The sequence below is a fragment of the Ursus maritimus genome, unplaced genomic scaffold (genome assembly GCF_017311325.1).
Source record: "Ursus maritimus isolate PB19 unplaced genomic scaffold, ASM1731132v1 scaffold_5, whole genome shotgun sequence".
NCBI lineage: Eukaryota > Metazoa > Chordata > Mammalia > Carnivora > Ursidae > Ursus > Ursus maritimus.
This window is the reverse complement of record NW_024426663.1, coordinates 58,108,314-58,122,591: the sequence shown is the minus strand read 5'-3', so window position 1 is coordinate 58,122,591 and position 14,278 is coordinate 58,108,314. Positions and strand designations below refer to the sequence as shown.

General features: G+C 54.6%; 1 protein-coding gene across 1 annotated transcript in view; it reads right to left on the bottom strand.

The window, feature by feature from the left end:
* Positions 1–9,678: 9,678 nt before the first annotated feature.
* The window catches only part of PITX1 (paired like homeodomain 1), a 5,286-nt gene continuing 686 nt past the window's right edge, over positions 9,679–14,278 (bottom strand). The window contains exons 2-3 of the mRNA XM_040621934.1: positions 12,245–12,477; positions 9,679–10,221 (exon numbers count right to left, since the gene is read on the bottom strand). Of these exons, the coding sequence (XP_040477868.1) occupies positions 9,679–10,221; positions 12,245–12,477 (776 nt within the window). The remainder of the gene's footprint in view (positions 10,222–12,244; positions 12,478–14,278) is intronic.

Sequence of the window (14,278 nt, the reverse complement as noted above, 5' to 3'; positions counted from 1 at the left end):
TACTGGTCACATCCAGGGTCTCTGCAAAGCCTGACACCGAACCTCATGACACAAGCAGGCAGGCCCAGGGCCCCTTTGATGGAGTGGGACACTCAGGCTCCATATAGGGAAGGCTAGGCCCCAGGGAGGAGCCCAGCCCAGGGGCTAGAAGCCAGGGTGTCCCTGGCCTCCCCCAGGTACCTTGACCAGCCACACCTCTGCTGGTATCCTTCCCTTGCTGGGCTGGGTTAGTTTCTGTGACCCTGGGGGCTGCCAGGCTGGCCTCAGCAGCCCCACCCCGGGCTCTGGATTGTGGGAGAGTCAAGGAGCTTTGGAGGGGTGGGCACCAAGCTCAGGAGAAGCCAGGCGTTCACCATGAGTAGTGTGTGCCTGTACTCAGTACTGCCCTCGGTGACTCAGAAGGAGTGCCAGCTTGGGGGATAGAGGAGGGGTCCTCGGCCGCACCGTGTGTGTGTTGGGGGGGGGTTTCATCTGTCCTTTATTAGATTGGGTTTATGCACAGGGACAGAGAGGTATGTGCATGGAAATGCCGGAGTAAGGGTGGGGATAAGCATCCATCCCAGTGTGTCCTGGAAGGTTCCCAGATAGGCCACAGGCGGGAACAGTTTGGGGAAGCCCTTGCCGGCTCTGCCACAGCCTGGCAAGCGGCAAAGTGGCCGGCTGCTCTGTGGCTGCAGTGTCTTGGAGGGTTTGCCAAGCACTTTCTGTGAAGTCACTGGGACGTTAAGCCCTTGGTTCAATTAAATGGGTTAATATGCTTTGTCTGATTCTGATGAATAATAATAATATAATGTGATAATAGCAATAATGGTGCTATTAGCTGCGGTTATTACACGTGCCTGCACTGTCCCAGGCACGGAGGGGAAGGTGCGGCACGCATTCCCCCACACTCAGGCCTCATTTTCCTCTCATAAAACCCCATTCTTCAAAGCCTCCCCAGCCCAACTCCCTATATCCATTTTCAGGACAAATTACCAACACTTAAAAAAAATTGGTCCATTTTGTGTGAAAGCCAAGTCCAAATTACTGTTACTTTCCCCTTTATGTTTTGAAACTTGAAAATGAGTAGGGGTGGGGAGTTGAAGGGGGGCGCCGGGGATGGAGAGTGTTGGAGAGGAGGGAGAAGGGGGAGGAGGGAAAAAATGTATGAACGAAGGAGAAAAAATAAGCCCTCTTGTTTCAGTAAAAATGTATTTCTGGAATGATGTTTCAGTTTACTCAGGCAGAAAAATTAGAAATGGTGTGCTTATTAAGCAGGCTAAGTAAGCATGACTATTTTTAGTAGTGTAGTAAAACCTTGGTAATTTGGACCTCTTTAATAAAGATTCCGTGATCACGCTGGCTGGCAGGCACACCCTATGTGCATGTGTGTGCATGTGTGTGCGTGTGCGTGTGCGTAGGCAAGGTAGGAGTGCAAAGAGGTTGCTGAGTTGGAACACTGGGAGGGGGCAGGGGGTACATCGAGGGGACACAGGGGAGAGGGAGAGACTCCTTGCCTATGACAGCCGTTTTTAAACTCTGAGCCCTCTTTGCTTAGCAAAAAAAGAGCATCACAAATGACTCTTCTCTCTGAACATTCCTCTTGGCATCTATTAATTTGACATCCATTTAAAGAATGTATTTGAAAACAAAAATCTCACTTCTGTAGAAATCTGACAGTAAAGGTTTACTTGACACTTGTCACACTGGCTTGCCCCTAAATGAGGCTGAATCCTGAAGGTTGACATGTCATCGTAGGCAGGTGATGACTGACAGCTTCGGGGTGAGGACAGGGTCCCACGGGCACGCCACTCCCCATCCTGCAGATCACAGGTCTTGGTATATTGAAAGTAATATTTATTGTTTCATGTCACCTTTACAAAAGTAACACATGCTCAGTGCAAAAAGTTGGGAAAGGACAAATGAAAAAAAAAATCCCTTATTTCCCACCACCCCGGGGTAGCTGGTGTTAACACTGCGCACATCCAGAAACTTCCCTGTGCATATGTAAGAGCAAAAATGGTACAGCGCTTATATACTGCTTGATAGCCTGTCTTGTTTAGTTTTCTGATAGAGAAGCTCAGTTTAAAAAAAAAAAAAGAGGCAGTGGCAGACCTGTTATTTAATATTATGCTAAATTGATAGAGAAAAATCATCCACACCAGTTGTTCTCCCTTGGCCGCAGAATAGACACTCGGTAGGGGAAGTGTCCTTACTGGGGTCCCACTGCTGCACTGCACGAAGGGATAGAGAATGGGGTGAGGGCCACGGGGCGGAGTCAGCTGTCACAGGGGCTTGCGTGGACTGCCAGTTAAAGAGGGCTGCAGGGAATTGTTCTCTGATAGTTAGCAGACCAACTGTGGCGGTGGGCTCGGCCCCTGAGAGTCCTGGGCACAAGCCCCTGCATGCTTCTCTGGAGAAGGTTGGGGCATAAACACACCTTTTAAAAAAAAGTTGTGGTCAAATACACGTGACATGAAATTTACCGTTTCAGCCTTTTAAAAGTAGACAGTTCAGTGGCATTAACCGTATTCACATGGTTGTGCAACCATCACCACCGTCCATCTTCAGAGCATTTCATCACCCCAAAATGAAGCTCTGTACCCATTAACAATGGCTGTCCATCCCCCCACCCCCTGTCGCTGGCAACCACCGTCCTATTTTCTGTCTGCATAAATTTGCCTACTCTAGGTACCTCAGATAAATGGAATCCCCATCGTTGTCCTTTTGTGTCTGGCTTATTTCACTTTAGTATAATGTCTTCAAGGTTCATCTGTGTTGTAGCGGGTGTCAGAATATCCTTCTGTTTTAAGGCTGAATAGTATTCCATTGTATGCTTGGACCTCAGTTTGTTCATTTATCTGTTGATAGACGGTTGGTTGGCTCCCACGTTTTGGCTTGTGAATAATGCTGCCATGAGCATGGGTATACACGTATCTTTTTGAGTCCCTGCTTTCGTTTCTTTTGGGTAAATACCCAGAAGTGGACTCACTATAGCATATGGTTATTCTATGTCTAATTTTTTTGAGGAACCGCCGTACTGTTTTCCAGAGCAGCTGTACCATTTACGTTCCTACCACCAATGCACAGGGGTTCCAATTTCTCTACATCCTTGCCAACACTTGATACCTTGTTTTATTCCTAATGGATGTGTAGTGGTATCTCGCCATGGTCTTGATTTGCATTTACCTAATGAGTACTGATGCTGAGAATCTTTCCATGTGCTTATTGGCCCTGCGTCTATCTTCTTTGGGGAGATGTCCATTCAGATCCTTTGCCCATTTTTGAATTGGGTGGTTTGTTTTTTTTGTTGATTCACTTTTAAAAAAGTATTTATTTATTTGATAGAGAAAGAGAGCATGCACGGGAGGCGGGTCAGGAGGAGAGGGAGAGAGAGAGAATCCCAAGCAGACATCTGGCTGAGCAAGGAGCCTGTTGCAAGGCTTAATGTGGGGTTCCATCTCAGGGCGCCAAGATCATGACCTGAGCCGAAACCAAGAGTCAGATGCTTAACCGACTACGCCACCCAGGCGCCCCTGTTGATTCACCTTTTTTATTTTTATAAAGATTTTATTTATTTATTTGACAGAGAGAGACAGCGAGAGAGGGAACACAAGCAAGGGGAGTGGGAGAGGGAGAAGCAGACTCCCCGCCAAGCAGGGAGCCCGATGCGTGGCTCGATCTCAGGAACCTGGGGTCATGACCTGAGCCGAAGGCAGACGCTTAATGGCTGAGCCACCCAGGCGCCCCTGTTGATCCACCTTTAAAAGCAGGGCCCAGAGCTGCCTGTGCTGAGAGCAAGGAATAAGTGTGTGTGGAGGAAGGAAAGAAACAAGAGAGAGGAGAGAAAGAAGCAGGAAGAGGGAGAAAGGGCCAAGATCTTTTTGTGGAGGGCGGGGTAAGGGAAGGCAGCCCCGGAGTTCTTTTATTCAGCCAGGGCTTACCAAGCACAAATGTGTGCGGACACTTCTCCAAGTGCTGCTTTCTGCACCTGTTCGCCTCGGGGTGCTGCCTCTGTGACAGCAGCCGCCCAGCCCAGTGGCCATTGCGCTGCCTCCAGGAGGCTGTGTCCACACTAGTGAGTGCTGTGGGCTCTGCGGTCAGGCTGGGCCCTGAGTCCCTAAAAGCTGGTGCCCTTGGACAGGTTACATGACGTGCCTGAGCCTCAGCTTCCTCATCTATAAAGTGAGACTAGGGAGAGAAATAAATTACATCCGGCGCAGAGCTGGGGCTAGTGCAGAGTGAGATGTGGCTGCATGACCGAGACAGCCGGAGCCCCTTTCCTCCACCCCCCTCCCGATGCAGCTTCCTACACCTTGACCTGCTCCTCTGCAGCGGCTCTCTGCCTGGGGTCACAGCCCCCCGGCCCCCCAGCCTGGTTGGGCTCTGGTGGCTGAGTCTCCCAACTGGGACGCAAGGTCCAGGGTCCTGCGACGGCAACACAGGAGTGTGAAGAGTGGGGTTCCTGTGATAGAAGGGCAAGGGCTGGGACTATGCCTAGGAGGCCTTCCAGAGGGAGGCAGACTGGAAGTACGCATCTGGGAAATGAGAAGTTTGCAGTACAGAAGGAGACAGGAGTTTGATTTAATGGTTGATATTCCAGGGTTCTGCCTTCACCAGAAAGCTGCTCTGTGCCCTCACCTGCCCACTCCATTCTGCTGCCCTCATCCCGGGCTTCCTCAGTCCCCCTGTCGCCTGTGCCCTCTGTTGCTCTCCCCTCCATAGCCAAGTGAGCTCAGGGGAGGCAAATCCTGGGGCCTGGGGCCTGGGGCCTGGGGCCTTTTCTTTCTCTCTCCCAGAGCACACCTGAGCCCAGCTTCTTGATAGGAATCGACATGAGTTATAATTGTTTATCCTTCCGCCACCCCCTGCTGCCCATTACAAATGGCAAGAGAGTGTGTGGTGCAGTGGAGGGGACCATGGACCTGGGTCCCAACTCTGTCCCTCATTCACTGTGGCATCACAGGTGAGCTGTTTCTCTGATCCCCAGTGCCCTCCCCTAGAAGGATAAGGAGCCCCTCCCTCCCCCGAGGAGTGAGAGTTGTAATTGTTACAAGTGCTTCCCAGCGCCTGGCACTCAGTGAGGGCCTTATGTTAGCCATCAGTGAGATGACAGAACACAAAAAGTGGCCAGGCCTCTATTCCATATTGCAATGAATCCTTAGAGGAGAATTCTCGGGTGAGTGCTCCCTCTGCTCCCCCGGCTCATCTCTCAGAGTACCGACTGCCCCTGTGCCTCTCCCCAGGCCCAGTGGACAGCAGGGACTGGGCCCGGTTCCTCTGGGCCTGCCAGACCCTGGTCCTAGAACAGTGGGCTGGGTTCCTGAGGGTCCAAGTCCAGGATGGGTCCACAGGTGGGATGCCGTGGGGAAGGTGGTCAGTGGGACCGTCAGTCATGACTGACATCCATGGCATCCAACAAAGCTGGAGGGAAAACCAAGTAGGGCTCTAAATGACATTTTCAGAAATGACCCGTTGAGAAACTCAGAGAAGCCCTATTAATGTGGAAAGCGGGGAACAGGGCCCACAGGGGGAGAGGCAAGACATGTCACTTTACCAACAACAACACTGCCACCGCCGTCAGTAATAACTCTGTACCAGGCCCACAACTAATGTCTTATGTGTTATCTCCTTTAATCCTTTAAACAACTGGGTGAAGTGATTGTTATTCCCTTTTATGGAAGAGGAAACAGGCTCAGAGACATTGTCTCTTGTCCAAGGCAACTCAGAGGGGGAGCCAGAACTCAAACCCTTGCTCTCAAAGACCAAAGCGAAGCTTCCTCTGGATGCCAGAGCCAAGTAACTGGCCCGGGAGATGGGGAGGTCAGTGGGCACGAGCCATCCTTCTTCTCATTTCCCACACTGGCTCTCTTGGGACTGAGGCCTGCTGCCGTCTGCTGCCTTCTCACAGGGGAGCAGCAGGCTTGGGCGTGTGGTGCTGAAGGACAACACACAGTCACCTCCAGGGCCTGGACTCCCGGGGCAATGCCCCCTCCAAGGCACATCTTCCAGCTATGACTTCCCTTTCCCTTCTAGATGACTCTGGCAGCCATCCTTAGGGATGCCGCGGCCTGGTGGGAGGCCCGCAGCCTGGCTGGGGCCCTAAAGCTAGGGGAGGTAACTCGGTTCCTCTCAGTGACCGGGGACTCTGGTGGTTGTGCACTTTCCTTTGGTGCCCCATAGTGCCTGCAAACCAGTGCTGGGCGCCCACCACTGGCCCTCCTGTTTCTAATTCATAAGCACTCTGAACCTGCAGCAGCCCTCCGGGGCTTTCGGCACGAAGGACGGACCAAATCTGCCATTCTCTTTCCTGGGGTTAGTCCCGGGTAGCCAGTAGAAATCACCACCTCTTCCAGGGCAGACTCCTCCCCCTCCTCACCATGCTGCCCGTGGTGCCTGGCATGGGGCAGCCCAGGGCAGAAGGCAGAGCCGCCTCAGACTGGGCTGGAATCTATTCCCTCACTCCCTGCTGTGGACCTTGGCCAAGGGACCTGACCTCTTTAAGCCTCAGGGCCCTCATCAGGGAAAGGGGATAATGAGAACTCTTCCTCCTAGGGTTGTCGTGCAGGTAAAGGGGCTGAGCCCTGAGGAGTTAGCCCTGGGCCCTGAATGGGCTAAAGAAATGAGAGCGCTGGCCACTCAAGACAGAGACAGAGCCGCCTCTGCGGAGCAGCCTGGCCTGAGCACCCTGTTCAAGGCAGAACTCTCATTTGTTTCTGACTCATAGCACTCGGTTCTTTTTCTTCAAAAGTACTCAGCCCAGTTTGTAATTATACACGTGTTTGTTTACTTGTCCGTGAGAGCAGGGACTGTTTCCCAGCGCTCAATCCCGAGCGCCAAGGGCAGGAACATAGTAAATGTTGCGTGAATGAATGACACTCCTTCCCCGGGCTTCTTCAGGCAGAGGAGGACTAGGACTTTCTGCCTTTTTTCGGAGGATTGGCCTTTCAGAGCCCCATGTATTCCTCAGACTTCCTTCAGAGATGATCCCGTAGCTGGTACAGCTGGGAAGGGCTGGGGGCTACTACTCCTCTATCTGTTGCCCAGCGCAGCTGGGTCAGGAGAGCTGGGTGGAGCCCACGATGGGGTCTTACACCGACCTTCTTGGCCGTGGTCCTTGATGGATATGGGGTCGTTCTGGGACTGCTGCTGCCCTGCCGCCCGTATCTGCAGCTGTTTGGTCTGTGGCCCCCAAAGCTGCACTGAGTCTCCGCCAGAGCCTCTTGTTGACTGTGTCACCTGAGGCTGGGACTGACTTTCAGGAGAGGCCTCTCTGCCTCCCTTTTCCTCCAGTCCCATCTCCTAGGTCTCTCCTGCCTTCTGCCCTCGACTGAGACCAGGGCCCCCTGGCCTTGGCAGATGTGTGAGCCTGGGGGAGGCACTTTGAGTCCAGATGTGATTGTGTTTACGTTTCCAGAGAGTGAGGGGTTTCCAGAGAGTGAGGGGTGGGAGCTCTGGACTGGAGCCGTTGGGGGAGGGGTGGTCTGGCTCCAGCCCCCTGCCCCAGCCTTCCCTCCCCCCACCTCCCTCCTCTGGCCTGTGTATTTGGCCCTGTCGGAATCCCACACCAAGTCCTACAGCATCAGGCTGGGCCATCCTCCAGGAAGGACCCTTCTTCACTCCTCATCTAAATGTGAGATGATCAGTGGAAAGGTGCTTTGGAATATAAAGACTGTTGACTCCCTGTGACCTTGGCCCAGTTGCAGAGCAGGGTGAAGTCTCGGTTCCATCACCTGTATAATAGGGACAATACTCCTACCCTCAGAGGCGTCGTTGACCTGGTTTGAGAATGTGTGCACAGGGCTCTCCAGCTATTAGCTCGTGATTAAGCCCATGGCTGTGCCCCACTCCCATCTAGGGCTTGCTGGGGTCCGGCTCCAGGCCAGTGCCAATCCCAGTCACAAGGTGATTCTAAAGCAGAATACTAACCCCTTCTTCCTCCCCCGCTGCAGCTGCAAACATTTTGTTTTGCCATTGGAAGTGACTGGCTTAAGGGAAGCTGAATTTTACAGGCAAGTACTTTACAGGCTGGTCTTGTTCAGTAGTTTCCAAAGCCTGGGGAGGGTGGAAGCGTCATCAGCCTCCTTCCAATACGTTGGGGTGGAAGGGAAGTGAGATGGTAATTCTGTGCGATGGCCACTTTCTCCAGGACAGTCTTGCTGGATGCCCTTGAGTGGGATTTCCTCCAGGGGAAAAGCTGAGGGAGGCCCTGGCTAGACACTGGCGGATCCTGCATCCTCAGCCCTTCTGGAACAGCTAGGACAGGGCTCCAAGGTGGGAGTACTGGGCCTACAGAAGAAAAGGCAACCCCAGGACTAAAGGAGCACCCAGGAGCCCTCACCCCAGCTCTCTGGGTAGACAAGGGCCACACAGCACCCTGAGGGCTTGGAAGAGCCTACAGAGTCGGGCAGCTGGGGAAGTGGGGGTGCTAGCTAGAGCGCCAACAACAGCGCGGAAGCTGAGCGGTCCAGCCGGTGAGCACCTGGTGGGCGAGGGGAGGGAGCTCGGAGCTCCGGAATGGGGCCCCCACAGAGTCGGGCTGAGCAGGTCGGGAATGGTGGTGGGAAGAGAGAGCACCTCCCACTCCACCAGGAGGCGGCTGCGGGGCTCCTCTCTCTTTACCCACAGGGCCTATGGTGGCGCCCGTTCACTTCCTACCCGCCTCCCTCCTCAGTCGAATGAAGCAGTCGGGGCTCGGCAGTGGTTAGCACGCTTGTACTATGGTTTTAATAGACGTACATGGACAAGTCGATATAGACAGATTTATAATTCTATACAGTCAGTCCGACATACACAGGGACGCTGTAAACAGGGGCGCGGGCCGGAGAGCGGGTGTGCAAAGTGGGCGCGGCGCGGGGCGGGGGAGGGCTGGCCGCGTCCCGAGCTCTCCCGGCTCGACTCTTGCACGGCAGGCGGTTAGGAGGGGCCTCTTCGCCGGGCCAAGGGGGCCACCTCCTAGCCCGGGAGCGGAGAGGAGGGTCTGGGCCTGTGGCGAAGCTGGGGAGGGGCGGGGTGCTCGGAGACGAGCCTACCCCATTCTCCCGCCATGTCCGCACCGCCAGCTGGGGCTCCGTAGCCTTAAAATAGGACTCCGGTGCTCAGGGCTGCCGAGGGTTCTTGGGGCGCGCCGCGGCCGCGTGCGGCTCCACAGCGAGTCCCCGAACCCAGGCTGGGCACCGTCATCCCCGACCCAACGCCCGCTCCAACTCGGATCCGAATCGAGCTAAGGTACGCTCGGCCGGGCCCAGTTTGGAGGGGGCGCCTCGGTTCCTACAGGGCCCGGCCGGCCTGCGCGGGCTCCGCACGTGCAGTTCGCAGGCGCGGCCACTCACTCCGGGTCCAGCGCGGCGGGAATGCGGGCCACGAGGGCGTCCTCTCCCAACCGCCGCGTCCCCTCCGCGCACCGGCCCGCCCGGCCCGAGGGAGCGAGCACACACCACCCGCGCCATCCCGAAGGAAATTGCAACTCATCCGTTTTTTCGCAGCACTTTTCTCCGACGTCTTTTTGTCTCCTTTCGTCTCGTTTGGGAGGGCAGAGTGGGGTCCAGAAAAGCAAACACACAACCAGCCCGGAGGTGGGGAGGTGGGGAGGAGAGGGCTGCGCGGGCGCAGGGGCCGCGGCGTGGCTAGGTCCTCCTCGCCGCCCCCGCCCCGGCGCCCGCCGCGCCGGCCGCGGGCCCGCGGGGCCTGGCTGGGCGGTCAGCTGTTGTACTGGCACGCATTGAGGCCCGAGGCCGGGCCCTGCAGGCCGCCGTAGCCGAACGACGAGTGCTGCTTGGACTTGAGCCGCAGGCTGGCCAGGCTCGAGTTGCACGTGTCCCGGTAGACGCTGTAGGGCGAGGCGGGCGTGCCGTACGGGCAGGCGCCCGGTGACATGGCCGAGTTAAGCGAGGAGCCGGTGAGGTTGTTGATGTTGTTGAGGCCCGAGTTGGGCATGCCGGGCACCGCGCCGGGGCCCATGCTCGACGGCATGGTCATGGAGGAGATGGAGCTGGGTGCCGAGAACATGGATTGCGACGACAGCGGGCTCATGGAGTTGAAGAAGGTGAAGCTCTTGGTGGAGAGCGGCGCTGGCGCCAGACTCTTGGCGGCCCAGTTGTTGTAGGAGTAGCCGGCGGCGTACACGTCCTCGTAGGGCTGCACCAGGCCGCTAAACTGCGGCACGTAGCCGCCCTTGCACAGGTCCAGCTGCTGGTTGCGCTCGCGCTTCCGCCACTTGGCTCGCCGGTTCTTGAACCAGACCTGGGGGAGGGGGCAGGAGAAGGGTCAGGGCTGCCGAGGGCGGGAAGGCCCCTCCACCCCCTCCACCCCCTAGCCCTGCACCGCTTCCTTCTCTCCGAATATCGTCTCTTTTCTTCGTTATTTCCGCCCCTGCGGCCGCGCTCCTTAATGGTTCCTTTCCTGTCCCCAGAAAACATTCCGTCTTTCTCCTTTTCTGATCTATATCCACTCCCCCAAGTTCAATCTGATGTCTTCTCTTAATATGGATCGATCCTCTTTTGTTTTAGCAAATATTCGTTTGCTTTTCTTTCTCTCTCAACCAGTCCATCTCCGGCCTTACCCCCTAAAGGGGTCCCGGTCTATCTCCTAAACATTCCATTCTTCTTCTTCTCCCTCTAATACAAAAGGTATTTTTCTTCTCTGAAATATAGGATCTTCTGACTCCCTTCATTCTATTTTTTCATTCCTCAAATAGTCTGTATCCATAGTTAATGGGAATCTTTGATATTCTCATTTCTGCCCCAAATGTTTATTTTCTTTTAGTCCACCCGCTATCTGAACTGCTTTCTTTTCCCTCAGTCCATTTTCTCCGTTATCCCTCATTTTTGATCCTTTTGATTCTTCCCCAAATATTTAGTTTTCTCCGTCTTTCCAAATACCTGATCGTCACTGTTTCTCTTAAATAGTTGATTCCTTATATTTTTCAAATATTTGATCCTTTTGCCCTCCCTTAAATATTTAATTTCTTTCCTGCCACCTAAATATATGCCAAATATGTTTCTCTGCAAATATTTAATTTCCTTTCACTTCTTACTAGTTTCTCTCTAATCTCCCCTCCACTTTCTCCCACAAAATTTAGTTAAGAACCTGTTCTTTCCCAGCTCCTAGTCCTTGCCCATCTTCTCCTATCCTCCTACTGTATGCCTTCTATCCTCCGAAGCCCTCCTCCAGCCCTGGGCTGACTTTCCTGAGCTAGCCTGCCGGACCCCTGCATCTCACTCAGCCTTTTCCAAACCCCGGCACTGACATTGCCTGATTCCACCCCCACATCACCCCTACCACCATAAACCTGGGCAGGATTAGTGAGTTCAGTATTACTGAGTGCTGTCTTCACTCGCGTCCCACTGGGCTGGCCAGCCTGACGGGAGGGGCGAGAGCTTGGGTTATAGCAGGGAGTCAGTCAGTAGGCCAGGTATCACTTTGGGCTGGCTTGGGACGTCCTGCCAGCATCTGATTAAATATTTGCGTACTCAGAGAAGAAATGATTCTTCTGCTGCTCTGGCAAGAGAACCTCTATGCTCTTGCTTTTACTGTGAACCAGAGGGCGAGGAGAGGGACGGTGCGGTCTGGTCACGGGTCAGAGATCTTATATCTCCAAAGGGACTCAGCCTGAGGGTCACCCTTCCACCAGAGCTGCTCCTCCTTCACCTGACCCCAGCCCTTTGGGAAAGGGCAGCAGGGAAAGGGTCCAGCTACTCACTGGCTGACTGGCTGGAGACCAGTCAGGTGGGGACTATGCTGAGGTTCTGGAGAAGCAGGCTGTGGTTGGGATCCCTGCCCCAGGAGGTTCTGAGCCTCCAAGCCTAGGTACCCTTCAGGCCTCTGCCTGGTGGCCAGGCAGGACCTGTCTTTCCCTTTCGTTTTCGGGGGAAGGCGCCAGCAGCTCCGAGGTCCCCATCGGCGGGAATCCTCTGCGCAGTCTAGGGCGGTAACATCCGAGTGGGCTCTGGGCCCTTCAGTGCAGGGGAAATTTCCCTGGGGCCACAGATCTTGGGGGTGAAGCTGCAGTTGAACCCGAGGGTCAGGTAGGATACAAGGCGGCGGCAGCAGCCGAGGGGCACTAACCACCAAAGGGCTTAGCAGCAGCAGGGGAGACACGCGGGCCTAAAGTAGAATCTTCTCCCGTGGAGGGAAGGAGGGCGCAGGTCTGAGTGGTGGGACAGAGACCAAGTCTGAGCGCGGGTCTAAAGCTTTTCCAGGACCGCGGCAGAGGTGACCAGCAGCCCTCCGCGCGGGTCCCCATAGGCGCACACCCTGCGCTCACCCTCACTCGTGGCTCGGTGAGGTTGGTCCACACAGCAATCTCCTCCCGCATGCTCATGTCGGGGTAGCGGTTCCTCTGGAACGTGGCCTCCAGCTCTTGCAACTGCTGGCTTGTGAAGTGCGTGCGTTGCCGCCGCTGCTTCTTTTTCTTGGCCGGGTCCTCCGCACCACCGCAGCCTGCTCCTCCCGCGCCGCTGTCCTCCGGCCCCTTGACTTCCCCGCTGCGCTCCTTCTCTGAATCGGGCAGGACAGGCCCCAGTCACCTTGGGCTTATGCCCTTTCGCACCCCGACCCGGCTCCACCGAAGCGCCTGCCATCAGCGCGGGCAGCCCTTCCTCCCGCCAGGGGCCCGAGAATTGTCCCCACTGGAAAAAGCCTGCTGGGTGCCTGATCGTCAGTAGTCGCCTTTGGTCGGCCGAGCCCCGAAGAGCCCAGGAACCAGAGGCACAGGCCCAGGTTCCTGACGGGGCAGAGCTTGCTTTTGCAGCTGGCCTGAGGCTCAAGCCCGACTGCCTAGGTCACCCACAAATGTATGACATTTTGAGGGCTCTTTGGGGTCTAAATCTGGGGTCTCTGCTTTTCTGAACTAGGATCAAATCTTTCCAGCCTACAGGTAGTGGGTCCGTGGAGCAGGAGCCAGGCCGTGGCCTGCAGCCCCTTCACTTTCTTCTCCCCAGGGCTGTGTGGGAGCCATACTGGGCAGGCACAACACAGCTATGTTCTGGGCCTTTGCTCTAGGCCTCAAGTCCAGAGGCCCAGAAAATCCCTCAGGCGGCAGCCCAGACCGACAGACTCTGTCTAGGTGACCTGGGGCTCTAGCCTCTCACTCTTTCAAGGTGTGCAAAACACAGTCACAGACACATTGAAACAAAAAGAAAAAAATTAAAAACGAAACACAGAAGCCCAGATAAACTCAATTCTATCCTAACACCAAGGAAAGGCTCACAAACTCTTAAAAATAGGCAGGTAGGAACACAGAGCAAATGCATATTAAGAAGCCAGAAACCTCCATGCAAAACACACCCCTAAATAAATAAAGCGCTTGTACGAGTATAAACTGCAAGCAGACACAGGCATTTTATTTCTCTGGGATTAAAAAAAAAACTTAATGTACTGTTGTAGATAGATTTTTTTAACCTCTTCCTAATAATGCTCTTTCCAGAGATAATTTTTAAGTCCCAGGGAAATACAACACTATCGTTAGATAACTCAAATTATCAAAATAACACCGCTGCAAATGGATTTTGAAAAAAAAAAAATCCCAGAGAAACGCGCCATTTTGGATTGACTTTTAAAAATCTCCCCAAGAGTAATGTTGCATGTAGATATTTTAAATTCCAGAGAAATATATGCCTAGTGTAATTCTTTCTATATCGAAAATTACAGTTAAAATTTTAAATATATCCTCATAGATTTGGTTTTAAAAAGCAATCTATCGCTGAATATTTCTCTGGGTTTTAAAAGTAAAAACCAACCAAAGGCCACGCTTAAAACTTTTGAAAACAAAAGTACAGTTCAGCGTTGATTGTTTTTCAGCCAAGCAAACAGAACCTCTCAGGGAAAGTCACTTAGGGATGCAAAACAGAAACAAATAGAGATTAAAAACGCGTAGAGAAACACTCAGCGGTGGATTAAGAAATGAACACAGCAGAGGCGCCCACGGGCCGGGGGAGCAGGGAGCTCTGCCGCCGCGCGGAGCTGGGACGGCGAGCGCGGGAGCCAGACGGAGACCCCGGAGGCCGGGACCGGCCAAGGATTAGCGGCGCTACTGCTCGCACCGCCCACCCGCCGGCCCAGCTCGCGGCCAGCCTGGGGAAAAAAGCTTGAGCTCGGACAAAACGGCAGCGCGGAGGCCGACGTGCCCGAGCCGAGTCAGGGCCCTGGCTGGGCGGCCTGGCGGCTCCGGGTCGCGCGGCGCACGTGGGGCCCGGCTCCCTCAATTAGGGGGTCCCGCCCGGAGCCGAGCCGCACCCCTTGGCCCGCTTGCCCTCACTGTCCTCTGCCTTCTTTTGACTTGAGGTTGTCCACCCCCCCC